Here is a 21117-nt window from a genome sequence, read left to right on the forward strand (position 1 = left end):
CTGGTGGTGGTGACTGGGGTGAGGGAGTAATGATAGTGCTTGTGGTGGTGACTGGGTAGAGGGAGTGATGACAGTGCTGGTGGTGGTGACTGGGTGGAGGGAGTGGTGATAGTGCTGGTGGTGGTGACTGGGTGGAGGGAGTGGTGATAGTGCTGGTGGTGGTGACTGGGTGGAGGGAGTGGTGACAGTGCTGTTGGTGGTGACTGGGTGGAGGGAGTGGTGATAGTGCTGGTGGTGGTGACTGGGTGGAGGGAGTGGTGACAGTGCTGGTGGTGGTGACTGGGTGGAGGGAGTGATGATAGTGCTGGTTGTGGTGACTGGGTGGGAATGTGGTGATAGTGGTGGTGGTGGTGACTGGGGTGAGGGAGTGGTGATTGTGCTGGTGGTCGTGACTGGGTGGAGGGAGTGGTGACAGTGCTGGTGGTGGTGACAGGGTGGAGGGATTGGTGACAGTGTCTGGTGGTTGTGACTGGATGGAGGGAGTGGTGATAGTGCTGCTGGTGGTGACTGGGATGAGGGAGTGGTGATAGTGTTGGTGGTGGTGTCTGGGGTGAGGGAGTGGTGATACTTCTGGTGGTGGTGACTGGGTGGAGGGAGTGATGATAGTGCTGGTAGTGGTGACTGGGTTGAAGGAGTGATGAGAGTGCTGGTAGTGGTGACTGGGTGGAGGGAGCGGTGACAGTGCTGGTGGTGGTGACTGGGTGGAGGGAGTGGTGATACTGCTGGTGGTGGTGACTGGGTGGAGGAAGTGGTGACAGTGCTGGTGGTGGTGACTGAGTGGAGGGACTGATGACTGTGCTTGTGGCTGTGACTGCGTGGAGGGAGTGGTGACAGTGCTGTTGATGGTGACTGGGTGGAGGGATTGGTGACAGTGTCTGGTGGTTGTGACTGGATGGAGGGAGTGGTGATAGTGCTGGTGGTGGTGACTGGGTGGAGGGAGAGGTGATAGTGCTGGTGGTGGTGACTGGGGTGATGGAGTGGTGACAGTGCTGGTGGTGGTGACTGGGTGGAGGGAGTGATGATAGTGCTGGTTCTGGTGACTGGGTGGAGGGAGTGGTGATAGTGCTGGTGGTGGTGACTGGGGTGAGGGAGTGGTGACAGTGCTGTTGGTGGTGACTGGGTGGAGGGAGCGGTGACAGTGCTGGTGGTGGTGACTGGGGTGAGGGAGTGGTGACAGTGCTGGTGGTGGTGACTGGGTGGAGGGAGTGATGATAGTGCTGGTTGTGGTGACTGGTTGGAGGGAGTGGTGATAGTGCTGGTGGTGGTGGCTGGGTGGAGGGAGTGGTGACAGTGCTGGTGGTGGTGACTGGGTGCAGGGAGTGGTGATAGTACTGGTGGTGGTGACTGGGTGGAGGGAGTGATGATAGTGCTGGTGGTGGTGGCTGGGTGGAGGGAGTGGTGACAGTGCTGGTGGAGGTTACTCGGTGGAGGGAGTGGTGATAGTGCTTGTGGTGGTGACTGGGTGGAGGGAGTGGTGATAGTGCTGGTGGTGATTACTGGGTGGAGGGAGTGGTGACAGTGCTGGTGGTGGTGACTGGGTGGAGGGAGTGGTGACAGTGCTGGTGGTGGTGACTGGGTGGAGGGAGTGGTGATGACTGGGTGGAGGGAGTGGTGACAGTGCTGGTGGTGGTGACAGAGTGGAGGGAGTGATGATAGTGCTGGTGGTAGTGACTGGGTGGAGGGAGTGGTGACAGTGCTGGTGGTGGTGACTGGGTGGAGGGAGTGGTGATAGTGCTGATGGTGGTGACTGGGTGGAGGGAGTGGTGACAGTGCTGCTGGTGGTGACTGGGTGGAGGGAGCGGTGATAGTGCTGGTGGTGGTGACTGGGTGGAGGGAGTGGTGACAGTGCTGATGGTGATGACTGGGTGGAGGGAGTAGTGACAGTGCTGGTGGTGGTGACTGAGTGGAGGGAGTGGTGACAGTGCTGGTGGTGGTGACTGGGTGCAGGTAGTGGTGACAGTGCTGTTGGTGGTGACTGGGTGGAGGGAGTAGTGACAGTGCTGGTGGTGGTGACTGGGTGGAGGGAGTGGTGACAGTGCTGGTGGTGGTGACTGGGTGGAGGGAGTGGTGATAGTGCTGGTGGTGGTGACTGGGTGGAGGGAGTGGTGATAGTGCTGGTGGTGGTGACTGGGTGGAGGGAGTGGTGATAGTGCTGGTGGTGGTGACTGGGTGGAGGGAGTGGTGATCTCAGTAGTAGTACCAGTTCCTAGTAACCAGTTACCAGTAAGCAGTGTACCAGTAGATGACTCACTACCAACTGTCTGTGTGAATCATTGTCTGTATTCATATTGCTGCTGACCATAGCAGGATTTCAAACACCCTCACCCTGTATGTGTGTCAGTCGAAGATAGGGAGCAGAGAGAGGCAGGTCGGCTGTTGGCGCTTTCCATACTTCCCGTTATATGTTATACGTACTACCAGTACTACCAGCCTACGTGAGTATTTTTACACATCCATGTTATCAAAAACCCACTTGACAAATGGTGGCACCGGTGTGGGCGTGGATTTAAGCGTATTTCAGACGTTAGAAGACTGTTTGTGGGTTGCCGGCAGGTCAGAGGTGAACCGTCTCAGCCACCTCCAGCTAGCAGCTTACCCTCACCACACCACCCTGTGTACTCCAGCCTGCAAGCCAGTTGCAGCCACTTTTCAAGCTTCCTGGCTTAGTTCATGTGCTAATTGCTTCAATCTTCGAGGGGTTGACCCGGATTTTGCAATTAAGCCAGTCAATAAGCCAGACTGTAGAAGTGAATGCTAGTCAGCCTGCCTCAGCCTATCATCCAGCCTGTCTCCTGTCGTCCACCTGCTCCTTCATGCTGTGTGCATCTTTACACATCTTCCAGTCAGCCATTCTCCTGGGTTAAGCCTGTCAGCCAGCCCAGCTTCCTAACCCAGCTGAGAGAGAGAAGTAAGCCACGCAAGTTCCTCTGAAGTATTGTCTCATATATTGCTTGTGCTTGAATGCTGGTAAGAGTGGTCTTCATCATCCATGTGGCATTGTGATTTAGTTAAGCCACCTTGTGTGTGGTGAGAAGTGCGTGGCAGTGAGAGCCCACAGGGCCAGCTTGTTCCACTGCCCCCACCACCACAACCACCACCACCACCCGCCACCTGCTCCAGGAAGATCTTATTCTGACTGTGAAGCCACCAGCACCCATCAGTGACTTTGTCATGTACCAAGAATTACTGTATCGAACAGCCGAGTTGGGCACTCCTAGCAGAAGAGTTTACCAGTTAGCAATTCCACAGTCACTAGTGAATGTAGCCTTACAGCTAGTTCACGATGTACCAGGTGTTGCACACCCTGATATGGATCGTTCAGTAAAACAAGCCAGATTGAAATACTTTTGGCCTCGTATGGCAACTGATATTTCTGAGTATGTTAAGAAATGTAGTGTCTGCATGCAACATAAAGGTAATGCTAATGGTCCTAATCCAATCCAAGTGTATCCAACCACTAGCGAACCGTGGGAAAGAGTTGCGCTAGATTTGTTAACTAATTTCCAATGTTCCCTCCAAGGCAACAAACATCTGTGTGTTATGGTAGACCATTTCACCAGATATTGTGAGTTAGCTCCTATTGCAGATAAGACTGCCGAGACAGTAGCTAAAGCTTTTAAAGAATGCATTATCTGCAGGCATACCACCCCTAAGTCCCTAGTAACAGATAATGGAGGTGAATTCTGTAATTGAGATTCTTGAAAATTTGTGCACCTTGTACAAGATCTCTAAATCCACCATTGTTCCTCATCATCCTGCCAGCAATGGGTTAGTGGAACGTACCAATAAGAAAGTACTTGATGTCTTGAGAGCCACTATCAATCCCAACAGTGAAACTTGGGATGAAGTTATACCTGATGTGCATTGTGCTATAAATTCTGCTTACAATGTTTCTAAAGGTGACACTCCACATTATGCATTGTATGGTGTAGATAAACGTTTGCCTTATGAGTTGCTATATTCTAATCTGAAACCAAATTACAACCCTGATGATTTCATAGCAACTCGTACCAGCTTAGCTCAAAGTGTTTTTAGAAGAATCCGTGAAACACTTCATAAATCAACAGCAGAATTTACAAGAGTCGCAAACACTCGAGCAAAGCCATCCAAAATCAAAGTAGGTTCGAGAGTTATGCTGACTAACTTTAACAAAACGTCTGCAATGCCTAAGCTTGATCAAAAGTTTGTGGGTCCTTATCGAGTAGTTGAACATATCACTGGCAATAAGTGTAAGGTTAGAGAAATTAGTACTGGTCAGTATAAAGAATCGCATTTAGATCATATGAAGTTAGTATGTGATGATAATGATGCTCCAACCCAGACTAATGTGACAGACTCTGACAATCCTCCTGATCCTGTACTCTCTACCTCTGATACTCAGTCAGAAGATCAACCTGAATGTCGTTATTCCCTATGTACATGACAGGTATTGAGAAATCTTCAAGTATCATTTGTAACTACCAATTCAGATTTGCCTCAAATACAGCATGAGTTAGCCAGTGGAACAGTTTGATCCTCCCAGAGATGACACCCATTCTGCATATATCAATCTCACCCTAGCAGAGTTGGGGTTAAATGTAAATAACCTGTATAGATGAATAATTACAGTATCAACTTATCAGTATTCAAGAATTTTTTTTTTGTGTTCACGTTCTCTCCGAATTCTGAGAGTTAACAGTCTAGATTTGAGTGCACCAAATCTGCCTTTCTGTTAAACACTTCTTTCTTTGCATATATTCCTTCCTCAGAATCCATAGATCACATGAATACTGATCTATCGATCAAATTTTTTTATCACTTCTATTGTGTAATCCCAGCGTTGAGTTTCATTCGATGAGTTGTGCTATATTATACCTTGTATTGCATTACAGTTTTATTACAGTTTCAATTATGTAAGCTTCCATTCCAATATTCTACTTATGTATGTTATAATGTTCAATTGTTGTGTACTTTGACATTGTATAGAATCAGCCCAAGCCGTACACCTGCCGTCTCTAGTTTGTAGTAGCTGTATGTCGGGACGACATACGTTAGCGTCGCCGAGCTCTCAGTAGTAGTACCAGTTCCTAGTAACCAGTTACCAGTAACCAGTGTACCAGTAGATGACTCACTACCAACCGTCTGTGTGAATCATTGACTGTATTCATATTGCTGCTGACCATAGCAGGATTTCAAACACCCTCACCCTGTATGTGGGTCAGTCGAAGATAGGGAGCAGAGAGAGGCAGGTCGGCTGTTGGCGCTTTCCATACTTCCCGTTATATATTATAAGTACTACCAGCCTACGTGAGTATTTTTACCCATCCACGTTATCGAAAACCCACTTGACAGTGATAGTGCTGGTGGTGGTGACTGGGTGGAGGGAGTGGTGATAGTGCTGGTGGTGGTGACTGGGTGGAGGGAGTGGTGATAGTGCTGGTGGTGGTGACTGGGTGGAGGGAGTGGTGATAGCGCAGGTAGGGCTGAGGCTGAAGGATTATCGCAAAGGTATAGAATTTAGACCAGACATAAGATAAGAAAAGCGTCATATTGAGACACAGATGTGAATTGTCCGCTTAACTAAGCAGAATAGAAAGATACTGAGACACAGAGACATAGATATACAGAGACACAGAGATAGATACAGAGACATAGAGATACTATTACGCAGTGTGCTGCAGTAAAAACATTTTATAAAAATGCTCCATAATTCCGGGATTATTCTGAAACCGACGCGTATTGTTCCTGGTGAGTCAGAGTCGCCAGGAGACAGGAGCAGGTGAAGTGTTTGTTTGTAGGGCAGTATAAGAAGGACGGCGGCTGGGAGAAGTCGTCAGGCGAAAGTAGGTGGGGTGTTCTTTTTTGTATGTTTATTCCATATGTTGTTTTATTTGTGTTTAAGTGCTCTCATATAGCCTTTAAGGTGATAAATGTTTATTGTGTTTTTTCTATGTACAAGTAACTTGCACCAAGACAGTGCTTGATGCAGTCTTCTTATTTTTGGAGAATTTTGTGTTTCCCAGGCGGAAGGTTAGAGAGCTGACTAGGTTATCTCTGTACATATTAATTACATAAATAGTATACACAATAATTCTATACAAGTAAACTTAATATAAACTGAGAAAGTCTTCTCTTTAAACAGCATTACTGTTCATTATTACGCAACTCTGCTTGCAAAAATGAAACATGCGCTTTATATAAACAAAGTTCCCGCTTTAATGACATGATTTTTAATTGAGAAACTCTGTAAACAACATTAGCGTCCATTTTCTTACATCTCTGCTTTCAAATATGAAATAAAATACACCAAAAACCTCACCCAGTCACCTACTCACACCACCACATCTTCCTCCCTCTGCTGTGCTTCACCTACTGGACAAAACACCTCACCGAGGCTCACTATCCTCTCACCTGGCTATTCTGACCAGGAATAATACGCGTCCAGTTGAATAATCCCGAAACTGTGGAGCACTTTTTATAAAATATTTTTAGTGTAGCACACTGCGTAATATTCCCTCCCCTAGACCACCAGTCTCACTCAGCTAGCTGGACCATGTCAGGTGCAGCTAGTCAAGGAAGAAAATGGGAAATTAATTTTATGTCATGTATAGAAAATGCATCAACTTACCTGTAAAACCCTAGTGTGCAGAGGCCTGTAAGTTTTGGGAGAGTACTCATATGACGCTTTTGCCTGCTGGTAAAAAGACCAGCAGAAAGGGAGGGGGGTGTCATGGAGCCTCCTTGTTTATAAATGTTTATATATTTTGTGTTACTCACTAGTAGCAGTGTGCTAGTGAATGAGTAAAGGTGTTGTAGTTGTAGATTGTAGGTTGTATATGTTACTTTAATATTAATATATTACATTTTTGTATAGGTGAGCTTGTGAGACCTAATAATATTGACTAATTAACGTTCCACATTTAATGTGAAGCTGCAAGCTGGCCCCAGAGTGGTTTCTTTTCAATGTTAAATAATTTAAATGCCCCTAGTCTTACCAGGTCATTTACCCTTTAGGAGCCAGGACTTTTTATTTATGTTACGCATCCAAATAAAAGCGTAACAATACAGAGACAGATATACAGAGACACAGAGACATAGAGACATAGAAATACAAGAAAAATCATGTACAATAATTGTTCTTCTCTCTCCGTAACTAGATCTCCCTCACTCCTCAATCCCTCTCACTCCTCAGAGCCTGGGAGAGCAGTATGCAAATTTTTTACTCAGCTTGGAGAAGAATTTTAATGCCTGGCCATCTTTCGTAAGGAATGAGAATCAGTTGAAGGAGAACCTGATTATGCAATCAATTCTGCAGGAGATGTAAAATTAATTTGTGATGTAGATGTCTGTATTCATGAGGATTAGTAAGGACACCGGTTTAATACCTCTCTGCTTAATGATCTCTCCTGCCTACCTTGCCCACTACGTCTGTCTCACGCTAGAGTCCTCTTTCTGTTTCACTCACTCGATCTGTCTCTTCTGTAGATCTCCTGTTGTCCGGAAATTCTACATAATATTCCTAGACAGTTTCTACAGCATTAGTCCCTAGATCTTATCCTCTTATGAGGAGTTTACTTTTAGAAAGTGCCAATCCCCTTTGTCTCTTTGTTTCCATAATGAACTTTGCTACGTAGGTAAGCTGAGTAACTTTAAAAATAGGTTAGACAAATACATAAGTAAGTATTAAGTATTATTAAGTATTATTAAGTATTCTTAAGTATGGCTCTGGTGGCCTGGTGGTTAACGCTCTCGCTTCACACGGCGAGGGCCTGGGTTCGATTCCCATCCAGAGTAGAAACATTGGGCGTGTTTCTTTCCACCTGTTGTCTATGTTCCCCATTAAAATGGGTACCTGGGTGTTAGTAGGTTAGACAAATACATAAGTAAGTATTATTAAGTATGCAATAACCACTACTGGATAAGCCAGTAGGTTAGTGTACCTCAGTTCTTGTGTTCTTGTGACATACTGAAGGGCACTAACATGGTAGAAATTGTGCGCCTAGATAGTTTAAGTCGTTATTCACACTTTTACTCCAATAGATATTTGTATTTCGCAAAAAGATCCTCATATTGTCTATACTCACCCAACACGTATATTCTACAGGTCCTTCTCCACACAAATAATTATATAGTTCCCCGCATTATCCAGAGGCATCCATCATGTGATTCTTATATATTAATGAGCCGTAAACTCACCTACAATAGCAACTATTGTGACATAGCTCAGGCAGTTGTCTGACTGAAGAAATGGTGTTATATGCTACTAAAAGTTGGGAACACACTTGGAAAATGAAAGTTGGTAATTTCTGCTCTTTGCTGGATTCTCAAGATTACTCTGGCGAGTTGTTGACTATGATAGGAACTACCTCTTGTTTGGGTCTGGGTGATTCTTTCATACTGAGAGCCCATCAGCATTTACCTAGCTTTTATAAAGACGATCTCCTGGAAGACTGTTGTGTGAAGCTATGCCCACCTGTCTTATCATTTATTCCTTACCTTATCGGTGTCTGTTTTTTTCTTCCTTTCTCCATGAAACCTTGCAATTTGGCAGAATATAAGTTGTAAACTGGAATATATTTTTTGTATATATATATATATATATATATATATATATATATATATATATATATATATATATATATATATATATATATATATATATATGTGTGTGTGTGTGTGTGTGTGTGTGTGTGTGTGTGTGTGTGTGTGTGTGTGTGTGTGTGTGTGTGTGTGTATATGTGTGTGTGTGTATGTGTGTTGTGTGTGTGTGTGTGTGTGTGTGTGTGTGTGTGTGTGTGTGTGTGTACTCACCTATTTGTACTCACCTATTTGTGGTTGCAGGGGTCGAGTCATAGCTCCTGGCCCCGCCTCTTCACTGATTGCTACTAGGTCCTCTCTCTCCCTGCTACATGAGCTTTATCATACCTCGCCTTAAAACTATGTATGGTTCCCGCCTCCACTACTTCACTTTCTAGACTATTCCACGACTTGACTACTCTATGACTGAAGAAATACTTCCTAACATCCCTTCGATTCATCTGAGTCTTCAACTTCCAACTGTGACCTCTTGTGTCTGTGTCCCATCTCTGGAACATCCTGTCTTTGTCCACCTTGTCTATTCCGCGCAGTATTTTATATGTCGTTATCATGTCTCCCCTGACCCTCCTGGCCTCCAGTGTCGTCAGGCCGATTTCCCTCAACCTTTCTTCGTAGGACAATCCCCGTAGCTCTGGGACTAGTCTTGTTGCAAACCTTTGCACTTTCTCTAATTTCTTGACGTGCTTGACTAGGTGTGGATTCCAAACTGGTGCTGCATACTCCAGTATGGGCCTGACGTAAATGGTATACAGTGTCTTGAACGATTCCTTACTGAGGTATCGGAACGCTATCCGTAGGTTTGCCAGGCGCCCGTATGCTGCAGCAGTTATCTGATTTATGTGCGCCTCAGGAGATATGCTCGGTGTTATACTCACCCCCAGATCTTTTTCCTTGAGTGAGGTTTGCAGTCTTTGGCCATCTAAACTATATTGTGTCTGCGGTCTTCTTTGCCCTTCTCCAATCTTCATGACTTTGCATTTGGCAGGGTTAAACTCAAGGAGCCAGTTGCTGGACCAGGCTTGCAGCCTGTCCAGGTCTCTTTGTAGTCCTGCCTGATCCTCATCCGATTTGATTCTTCTCATTAACTTCACATCATCTGCAAACAAGGACACTTCTGAGTCTATCTCTTCCGTTATGTCGTTCACATATACCAAGAACAGCACAGGTCCTAGGACTGACCCCTGTGGAACCCCGCTTGTCACAAGCGCCCACTCTGACACCTCGTCACGTACCATGACTCGTTGTTGCCTCCCTGTCAGGTATTCTCTGATCCATTGCAGTGCCTTTCCTGTTATGTGTGCCTGATCTTCTAGCTTTTTCAGTAACCTCTTGTGAGGAACTGTGTCGAAGGCCTTTTTGCAGTCCAAAAAAATGCAGTCGATCCACCCCTCTCTCTCTTGTCTTACTTCTGTCACCTTGTCATAAAACTCTAGTAGGTTTGTGACACAGGATTTTCCTTCCCTGAAACCATGCTGGTTGTCAATTATACACTTGTTTCTTTCCAGGTGCTCCACCACTCTCCTCCTGATGATCTTCTCCATGACCTTGCATACTATACACGTTAGTGATACAGGTCTGTAGTTTAGTGCCTCATGTCTGTCTCCCTTTTTAAAAATTGGGACTACATTTGCCATCTTCCATACCTCAGGGAGTTGCCCAGTTTCAAATGATGTGTTGAAGATCTTTGTTAATGGCACACACAATATCTCTGCTCCCTCTTTAAGGACCCACGGAGAGATGTTGTCTGGTCCCACCGCCTTTGAGGTGTCAAGTTCGCATAGCAGCTTCTTCACTTCCTCCTTGGTTATATGTACCTCATCCAGCACTTGCTGGTGTACCCCCCTGTTCTGATTTCCTGGAGTCCTACTGGTTTCCACTGTAAATACTTCTTTAAATCTCGTGTTGAGCTCCTGACATACCTCTCGGTCGTTGCTTGTGAATTCCCCATCACCCTTCCTCAGTCTGATTACCTGGTCCTTGACTGTTGTTTTCCTCCTGATGTGGCTGTACAACAGCTTCGGGTCAGTCTTGACTTTCGATGCTATGTCATTTTCATATTGTCGCTGAGCCTCCCTTCTTATCTGTGCATATTCATTTCTGGCTCTTCGGCTTATCTCTTTATTTTCCTGAGTTCTCTGTCTTCTGTACCTTTTCCATTCTCTAGTACACCTAGTTTTTGCCTCCCTACACCTTTGGGTGAACCAAGGACTCGTTCTGTTCTTCCCATTATTTCTGTTTCCCTTGGGAACAAACCTCTCCTCTGCCTCCTTGCATTTTGTTGCCACATAGTCCATCATTTCTTGTACTGGTTTTCCTGTCAGTTCCCTCTCCCACTGAATGTTTTGAAGGAAGTTCCTCATGCCTGAGTAGTTCCCCCTTTTGTAGTTTGGTTTTTCCCATCCTATTCCTGCTACTCTCTCCACTTGGAGCTCAACTATGTAGTCGAAGCACAGAACCACATGATCACTAGCTCCCAGGGGCCTTTCATACAAGATATCCTCGATGTCTGTACTACTCAAGGTGAATACAAGGTCCAGTCTTGCTGGTTCATCTTCTCCTCTCTCTCTGGTAGTGTCTCTAACATGTTGATGCATGAGGTTTTCCAGTACTACATCCATCATCTTGGCTCTCCATGTTTCGGAACCCCCATGGGGCTCCAGGTTTTCCCAGTCAGTCTCCTTGTGATTGAAATCACCCATAACTAGTAACTTTGCTCCCCCCACGTGTGCTCTCCTGGCCACCTCGGCTAGTGTGTCGACCATGGCTCTGTTGCTCTCATCGTATTCTTCTCTTGGTCTCCTGCAGTTCTGTGGTGGGTTGTACATTACTGCAATTATCACCTTATGTCCCTCAGACTGGATTGTTCCTACTAAGTAGTCCCTTTCACCCGTGCCATCCATTCCTTCCATTTTCTCAAAACCCCACTGGCTTTTAATGAGCAGTGCAACTCCTCCTCCCCCTCTCCTCCCTCTGTCTTTCCTGAAGATTTGATATCCGGGTGGAAAGATTGAATCTGTTATTATTCTGGTGAGTTTTGTTTCTGTGAGTGCTATTATGTCTGGGGATGTCTCCTTGATTCTTTCGTGCCACTCCTCATACTTATTTGTTATTCCATCTGCATTTGTATACCATACCTTCAACTTCTTTTCTAAGACTGTGGTCTGGGAGGTGTATTGGGGTTGGGGAAGTGGGAGACCTGATAAGGAACTATGGGTGGTTGCTGTGGGGGTGGAGTTTGTAATGTAGTGGGTGGGGGCATTGGATATGGCATGGGTGTTTTGGTTTAGAGTGTTTGGCTGCACTGGGGTTGACCTGGTTGGGAGGCTTCTATAGGAAGCTGTGAGGGAGGTTGTATTTGATCTTCTTCCTGTGTCTGGGATCTCCTGTCTGTCTTCTCCATCCCCTCTCTTTCCTCCTTTCGCCTTTGTACCATCTCTCTCAGTTTCCGCCTTTCGTCTTGTGTTCTGTCGCGGTCGAGATACACCTTCCTGTATGCCTGCATGTCCCTTAATCGTGCTTTTTCCTGCAGTATCCTGTTCCGAGTCGATTCTGCCTTGAAGGTCACTTTCACTGGCCGGGTTCTTTTTTTTACAAACCCCCCTATTCTCCGAAAATTTTCCAGCTGGGTCATGTCGTCTTCTCCGATTACTTTCATGATGCTTTCAATTGCTTTTTTTTCCCCTTGTTTTCTTGCTTCATATGTTTCCCCTTCAACTTCCTGTAGCCCATACACAAAGACTGACCTCACCCTTTCATTCTCCCACTGCATATCCCTGTGTATCCCCTCATTCAATTTGATTTCCTCCATTGCAGCTTTCCTTTCTTCAGTTTCACTAGCTACTGTACATGGGCTCAGTGGCCTGTCATTTTCCCTTCTCGGCTTTCCCTGGGCTCTGTTGTGGTCTTTTAGGGCCTCCACATATAGCTTAGCTCTTTCATTTACTACAGTCTCCACTGATAGAGCTTCTACATGCAGTTTTGCTCCTTCTTTCCCTACAGTCCCCTTATTTGTGGCTGAGGTAGCGGTCTCTGTTGTCAATCCCAAAATGTTCTTTAGTTCTTTAGGCTGTTTCAGATTTTCCAGTTCCTCTTCTAAACTCTGTATCCTGGCCTCTGCTGCTTTGACTTTCACCTCCCACTTCCTGCTTTCCATGTCTATCCTCTCTTCCATTCTCATGCTAAGTTCTTCTAGTTTCTTTTCCCATTCTTGTTCCCTTTTTGTGAGCTCTGCTGCCCAATCTTCCTTTGCAGTTTCCTCCTCCTGTCCCTTGGGTTTTCTTGTTGCTCTCTGGCAACCCATTTTTGTTTTATCCTGATTGCCTCAGAGTGGGAAACCTATGTAATTCTGTATGTTAGGTTAGTATTGTATATGTCAGAGTGTGGGGGGGGAGGTAGAGGAGGAACTGTGGCTATATGGGAGAATAGTGGGGAGGGGGAGTGGGAAGGAGAGTGAAGCAAGTGGGTAAGTGGGTGAGGGAGAGGTGGGGAGGGGGAGGGTGAAAGAGGGAGGGGAGGGATCAGGTGAAGGAGTGAGATCTCGGTGGGGGAGGGGGGGAGTGTATGTGTGAGTCTGGCAATATGTGTGTGTGTGTGTGTGCATGTGTGTTGTGTGTGTTGTGTGTGTGTTGCGTGTGTGTGTGTGGGGGGGTGTGGGGGTGGGGGGGGGTGGGGGGGTGTGGGGGGGGGTGGGTGTGTGTGGGTGGGTGTGTGGGTGTGTGTGGGTGTGTGTGTGTTTGGGTGTGTGTTTGTTTGGGTGTGTGTGGGTGTGTGTGGGGGTGTGTGGGTGGGTGTGGGTGGGTGTGTGTGTTGGTGTGTGTGGGTGTGTGTGGGTGTGTGGGTGTGTGTGGGTGTGTGTGGGTGTGTGGGGGTGTGTGGGGGTGTGTGGGTGGGTGTGTGGGTGGGTGTGTGGGTGGGTGTGTGGTTGGGTGTGTGTGTGGGTGTGTGGGGGTGTGTGGGTGGGTGTGTGGGTGGGTGGGTGTGTGGGTGGGTGTGTGTGGGTGTGTGTGTGTGTGTGTGTGTGTGTGTGTGTCATAAGTCTACCATGCTCCTTCCTATCTTACTCCTTTGTCTCTCCCACAGGTCCCTCTCCCCCTGGGCTAGTGATGGACGGCGTGTACCTAACGGACGTTAGGGTCCTCTTGCCGGTTGTGGCTTCCTCTCTCGCCCTCTTGGCCACAGTTATCACCGTCTGCGTCTGCGTCAGGAAGAGTGAGTACTGGATGCCCTTTAGAACAGCTGCTAAATTTTTCCCGAACGGTGATGATTGAAAGGAGAGAGCAGAATGATACAGGATGATTTGAAGTACTATGAAAAGCTTGTCTGACTGGATAAAGTTATGTATATACCGTATATTCGTCTGTGGAAGTTGAGCTCTAACTGTTGTGTTCCACCTATGTTCATCGACTTTCGATAGCGACTTTCTCCCTGCCCTAATGGAATGTTATATATAGCTGAGAAACCTTAATCGGAGTTTCCCTTAAGTCTTATGTATCTCTTCCTAATTAACAAACCCTTAGGGTCAGTTCAGATTTTGGTTTCCCTGCACATCCTCACCTCCTGGTTCCTTTTATATATTAAAGAGCTTGCTGGGATAATATACCCGTGTACCTGTGGCTATATATCATTCACTGGTTTTGATACTGGCAAGGAAATGAAGTGGGAGCAAAACTGGTGGAATATTTTGCTTTAGTGTGATGTTAATGGATGGAATTTTCGGGATGATAGAGATTGAAATTATAATAATGGTAAGGACATAAGAAAAACACTTTGTTGATGATATCACCAGAAAAGGAAAGTTTTCCAACTAGTTGACATAAGCACATTGAAAGGAATTATCATCACCATAATGATACTTTCCATATACTAATTGTCCTCTTTGCTTCTTAAACTCCATCCACCTCCCTCCATCCCATCTCTCTTCCCCCGGCCCCCGCCACATACAGAGCCTCCCCCAGCCTCCCCCCAGAGCGGCGGGGACAGCACCGGCACAGCAGTACAGGACAACAAGGAGAACATGAAACAGAGAGAACAATACTATGCCACTGTCCGCAAAACCTCACCTCACCGAGACCCAGCTGCTCTGGAGCGCATCCCAGGTGGGTCGTTAGGAAGGTGGGTCGTTAGGCAGGTGGATCGTTAGGCAGGTGGGTCATTAGGCAGCTGAGTTATTAGGCAGAGGGTTATTATGCAGGTGGGTTATTAGGCAGATGAGTCATTGGGCAGGTGAGTCATTAGACGGTGTGTTATTGAGGTGAGTCACTGGACAGGTAGATCACTGGGCAGCTGGGTCGTGGGTCTAAGAAGACTGTTGAATATATAAGGCTGCAAGGAAATCTTAGGATGGGCAAGTCATGGGTAAGGGAGGACATATAGAGGAAGATCGTACGTCAGGGAAGGCCGGGGAAAGGTAGATCAAGAGGTCAAGGAGAGGAAAATCATGGGCTAGTGCAGGTAAGGAGGTCATAGAGAGGAAGATCATGAACCAGGGCAGGAAAATAATGGAGCACACATATCATACCTCTGGAGTCGGGGTGTATTTTTTCAAAACAGTATAAAAGCACAAAAATTATTTTCGTAAATTAGACTGGTTGCCAACCTTCATGCTGTAACAACCCAGATCTTATCCTGGGAGGCACACTGCCTTCTTAACAACATAAGAATGGAGGAACACTGCAGAAGGCCTACTGGCCCACACAAGACAGGTCCTTATCAAAACAACCACTACCCAAAGCAAAGCAAGAATTTACTCCCATACCCACGACACAAATCACAACCAGCCCCTCCCATTCATATATCTGTCCAGTCTCTTCTTGAAGCTACCCAGGTCCCAGCCTCGCTTACCCTACTAGGAAGACCGTTCCAATCATCCACAACTCTGTTCGAAAACCAGTATTTACCTATGTCCTTTCTAAATCTAAATTTATCTAACTTAAATCCGTTATTTCTGTTTTTTTACCTGGTTCGATATCCTCAGTATTTTATTATCTCCCTTGTTTATGCCCGTCATCCACTTATACACTTCGATGATATCTCCTCTCATTCTACGTCTCTCCAGAGAGTGAAAATTCAAGGTTCTAATTCTATCTTCATACGGGTGATTCTTTATACAATATATCATTTTAGTCATCCTTCTCTGTATGTTTTCTAACGAATCTATATCCATCCTGTAGTAAGGAGACCAAAACTGAGTGGAATAATCTAAATGAGGCCTCACTAGTGATGTATAGAGCTGTAAAATAAATTTTGGACTTCTGTTGCTTATACTTCTTGAAATAAATCCTAGTAATCTGTTAGCCTTATTGCGCACACTAAGGCACTGCTGTCTTGGCTTTAAATTTCAGCTTACCATGACTCCCAAGTCTTTTCCACATTCTGTATGATCAAGCTCTACTTTACGTAATTTATAACTTCGAGGGTTATTTTCATTCCCAAGGACTATGTCTTTACTCTTCTCCATATTGATCTTCATCTGCCACTTTTCAGACCAAAACATTAATTTGTCCAAATCCTCCTGGAGTTCATTGGTATCCTCCTCAGAATGAAACATCCGGCATATTTTTTGTATCATCAGCAAATTTGCTCAGGTCACTTGTAATTCCTTCATCAAGGTCATTAATGTAAATTATGAATAACAATGGGCCTAAAACTGATCCTTGTGGAACGCCACTAGTGACCAGCCCCCTTTCAGATTTGACCCCATTCATGGAAACTCTCTGCTCTCTATTGGTAAGCCATGCCTCTATCCACGCTAGAACTTTACCTCCAATACTGTGAACTGCCACTTTTCTTAAGAGTCTTTTGTGAGGTACTCTATCGAAGGTTTAACTGAAATTCAAATAAACAACATCATATTCTTTATCACTGTCTGCTGCTTCAAATGTTTTATTGAAGAACGTCAGTAAATTTGTCAGGCAGGAACGACCTCTCGTGAACCCATGTTGAGATTCATTAATCAAAGGTGACTTCTAATAGTATCAGCTATAACTGATTCTAATAATTTGCCTACTATAGACGTCAGGTTTATTGGACGGAAAGTTGGTGGAATGGACTTATCCCCTGATTTAAATATAGGAACTACATTAACCATCTTCCACATCTCTGGCACAACACCAGTTTGGATAGACGCATTAAACACGCTCGTTAATGGCTAATTAAGTTCCATTTTGCATTCTTTAAGTAGTCTGGAAAACAACTTGTCCGGTACCGGGGACTTATTATGTTTCAATTTATCTATCTGTTTGATGATAACCATGTCCCTCGTGACAGTAATATTCGTTAATTTGAATTCTTCAGGAACTGAATAATTGTTAATTTCTAGAATCTTATTGACGACTTCTTGTGTAAAGACAGACCAAAAATAATCATTAAATAGAACACATTTCCAGTCCGCAATCCGTCAACTGTCCATTCCCAATTTTCAGAGGTCCTACTTTTTGCCTCTCCTCTTTTGATGCGGCTATAAATTCCTCTTTTCTCTCCTAATATATGATTTAGCCTCTTGTTCATCCATTTTGGAGCGTATTATTTGACCTAATTTCTCTCAGGGGAATATATATACTCTGAGCACGTTGTACATTAATAAGAAAAAAATCATAAACGCAGATCTCTTCGTAGTCGTAAGTATTATCATCATCAGTAAAACCATTAACTAGATTGCCCCAATCGAGATTAAACAGGTGTTCCCTAAGTCCGTTATAATCGGCAGAACGAAAAACTGGGACTTTTACTATATTATCCCGATTCTGGCACTCCCAGATAATATTAAAAGTAATGGGTTTGTGATTACTTGCGCCAAGCTCTTCAGTGATCACCAGATTATTTACGAGGGTTTCTTTATTTGACAAGACTAGGTCGAGTAAATTATTACCCCTGGCAGGCTCTGTTACACATTGCTTCAGAAAACAATCCTGAACTACTTCCATAAAGTCACTGGACTCCAGATTACCGGTGAAAGAAGTCCAGTCAATTTGACTAAAGTTAAAATCCCCTACTATCACTACGTTATTGTGTCCCAAAGAAGTCTCCCTCTATCGTGATCCAAGCCTGGAGGTCGGTATATTACACCTAGAATTAGTTATTCTTGACCTCCTAGAAATTCTACCCAAACAGATTCTGTTACTAATCTTTCCATTTATATACCTATTTTTATGCAACAATTTATATTTTCTCATACATATAATGCAACTCCACTCCCTTTCCTGTTAAATCTATCTAAATGGAACAGCTTAAACTCTTGAATACGGCACTTGGCAATCATATCTCGACTCTTTAAATTATACCGTGTTTCGGTTATTGCAATGACATCAAAGTTCCCCGCACATGCTACCAGACGTAATTCATTAATTTTATTTCATGCACTTCGACTGTTAACATAAAATACATTAATATGCTTCTTCTTCTGCACCTTTTTCCTATTCAGCTTTGCTTTTATGCAGTTTCTGTTATTATCATTACCCTGTGTTATTCGATGACTGTTATTATTAAGATTCGTAATATCAAAGCCTAAGTCAATATTTCCACACTCATCATTTTCCATTCCTAAACCCATACCTCTAACTAATTCTAGTTTAAAGTCCTAACAGCACCCGCAACTGAACTAGCGAGAAAACACACACCTACCCTTGATAAATGAACCCCCATCCCTGACATACATGTTAATTCTACTGTAGAAGTGGTCCCAGTTGTCAATGAATGGTACTGCATTATCCCTACAGTGTTTATCCATCCAACAATTAATATCAATTGCTCTGGACAACCATTCATTTCCAACACCCCTTCTTGGCAAAATGCCACATATAACAGGGCGCCCCTCCCCCTTCTTCCTAATTATGTCTATTGCTCTCATATACCTTCTAACTCAGTCCTCACCTCTACGCTTGCCTAGATCATTGCCTCCAGCACTGAGGCAGATAATATGATTGATCCCATTACCATCAAGCCAGCTGATAATATCCTCCATCCTAGCCCCAGGAAAGCAAACCCTCTGTCTCCTACTCCTTTTATCCAGGGATATATGAACCATGTTACTGTCAAGGATACATTTTCTCTACCTTCTTGTAATGTAACGGCTGAATGGTACGGTATCCATCTGGCATTATGCATGGCAGCAGTTTGCCTCCCAGAAGGCTCGTTGGGCTAAATCAACACGCTATATGTTATATGTGCACACACGGGTTTAAACACATAGATACAAGGAAGTACAGTACTTGGGTATCTATCTTGCCAAATCATTTCGCCTGCGCAATAGGCGTCTTCAGTTGAATACAGGCGAGCACAACACTGAAGAACGTAGAATACGTAATTTTGTGGCGATTATTCCCTCAATTCCCAGTTTATATTTGCCTGTATTCGACTAAAAAAAATTTATGCTGGCAAAACGGTTCTCCAATACTGATACCTGGATGTTGCACATGTATCTTATTCAACAACTTATCGGTATTGAGTGCCATCAGTGATACGAAACACGGAACACAGACAACAATACGGATTTTATAATAAGAACATAAGAAAGAAGGAACACTGCAACGGGCCTACTGGCCCATGCGAGGCAGGTCCAAGTCACCTACCGGCTTAAGCCACTGATCCATTCTAGTCAGGTTCAAGTCACAGCCACTTAAGGAAGGAGCATGGCATCAGATCTATTAGCACAAGCTAGTCAGGTTCAACTCACACCCACCCACACCCTTATGCAACATATGGGAATCTTTATTAAGTAAACGTTTCGCCACACAGTGGCTTCCTGAGTCCAATACAAGGCAGAAAGAGTAGGGAGAGGAGGAGTTTGAGGTAATCAGTCCCACAACCTGGAATCGATGTGTTCAGTCCATCACTCTTGTAGAAAGTACAGCACGTGGACGGAGAAGTGGCTTATATACTGTGCTTTCTACAAGTAATGGACTGAACACATCGATTCCAGGCTGAGGGACTGATTACCTCAAATTCCTCCTCTCCTTACCCTTTCTACCTTGTATTGGACTGATGAAGCTACTGAGTGGCGAAACATTTCTTTAACAAAGATTCTCATATGTTGCATAAGTGTCTCAATCTTCAATTTATCGGATTTCAAAACCATTTATCACACCCACGCCCTCTCTTGTATTTATCTAACCTATTTTTAAAACTACACAACGTTTCAGCTTCTATAACGATACTCGGGAGTTTGTTCCACTCATCCACAACTCTATTACTGAACCAGGGCTTTCCTATATCTTTTCTGAATCTGAATTTTTCCAACTTGAAACTTATCTATGTATGGAGATAAATGGTAAAATACCGACACGATGGAAAAAATAGACACAAATCCAGTATGATGTGATACTTTATTGACTACGCCACACAATGGACTTTATCTGTTTGTAACTTGTGTGGGCGAAACGTAGTCAATAGAGGATCGCATTATATTGAATTTGTGTCATTTTTTTCCATCTAGGTATCTTACACTAGCGACATTCTCCTTGTGCTATGTAGACTGTATATACATATACTAACCAGAGACAACGGGAGGAGGGAGAGAAATATATTAACCTCTATTGGTAACAATGAACACTTTCGTTATTGATATTTTTTACATCAAACTGCTGCTGCGCAATTGTTTTGATAATCCTTAGAGCTCCTTTGCCAATTTGTTTCACCCTACAGAGTATGCAGACGACATCTACCCTTATGCGACTTTCCAGATGAACAACAGCCAACAGCAACAGCAGACCCAGCGACCCCGCCTGCAGCAACCAACTCCACAGCAACACCACAACCCCTCCCACGGACACTACCAACCATGCCCCTACAAGGAGGTCATGGCCGGTAGAGAGGTGAGTCTTGCTGTCGCGTCTTCGAGGGGACATTAACAGCCCCTTATACCATGTAATGTAATTCCTTATTACAATGGAGCGGAGGAGAGTTTAGAGTCCTGTGTGATAAATGGTTTTGAAAACTAACAACTTGAAGACCGAGACATTATGCAACATATGGGAATGGAAATATAAACACTTAAGCAGTATAATGTGATCCTTTATTGACAACGTTTCGCCCACACAATGGGCTTTATCAAGTCACAAACAGATCTGTTTGTGACGTGATAAAGCCCACTATGTGGGCGAAACGTTGTCAATAGAGGATCACATTATACTGCTTAAGTGTTTATATTTCCATTGTGTCGGTATTTTATACTATTTATTTCCAACATATGGGAATCCTGTGCTACTTTGGCTTGTTATCTACGTGTCATGAATCTACTTTGTTATGCGATCTACACCTTATATTGCAATCAACACGGTACCTAACCTAACCTAACCTAACCTAGGTTAAGTTAGGTTAGGTACCGTGTTGATTGCAATATAAGGTGTAGATCGCATTGTAAGTGTAGATATCATTTTCCTTGTAGATAACAAGCCAAAGTGGAAATATAAACACATATGCAGTATAATGTGATCCTTTATTGACAACGTTTCGCCCACACAGTGGGCTTTTTCTAGTCACAAACAGATCTACCTGGGGCGGAAGGTACGCGAGTATTTATAGTCAGGTTCAGAATGCTAAGGTCAG

The 21117-nt window shown here is 44.4% G+C and overlaps 1 protein-coding gene across 1 annotated transcript in view; it reads left to right on the forward strand.

Annotated features, from left to right (window-relative positions):
• LOC128690178 (cell adhesion molecule Dscam2-like) overlaps positions 1 to 21117 on the forward strand; it is a 485658-nt gene that overhangs the window by 452438 nt on the left and 12103 nt on the right. The window contains exons 32-34 of the mRNA XM_070089455.1: positions 13657 to 13785; positions 14520 to 14672; positions 20215 to 20384. Coding sequence (XP_069945556.1) covers positions 13657 to 13785; positions 14520 to 14672; positions 20215 to 20384 — 452 coding nt within the window. The remainder of the gene's footprint in view (positions 1 to 13656; positions 13786 to 14519; positions 14673 to 20214; positions 20385 to 21117) is intronic.

This window comes from Cherax quadricarinatus, chromosome 2 (assembly GCF_038502225.1).
Source record: "Cherax quadricarinatus isolate ZL_2023a chromosome 2, ASM3850222v1, whole genome shotgun sequence".
NCBI classification, from domain to species: domain Eukaryota; kingdom Metazoa; phylum Arthropoda; class Malacostraca; order Decapoda; family Parastacidae; genus Cherax; species Cherax quadricarinatus.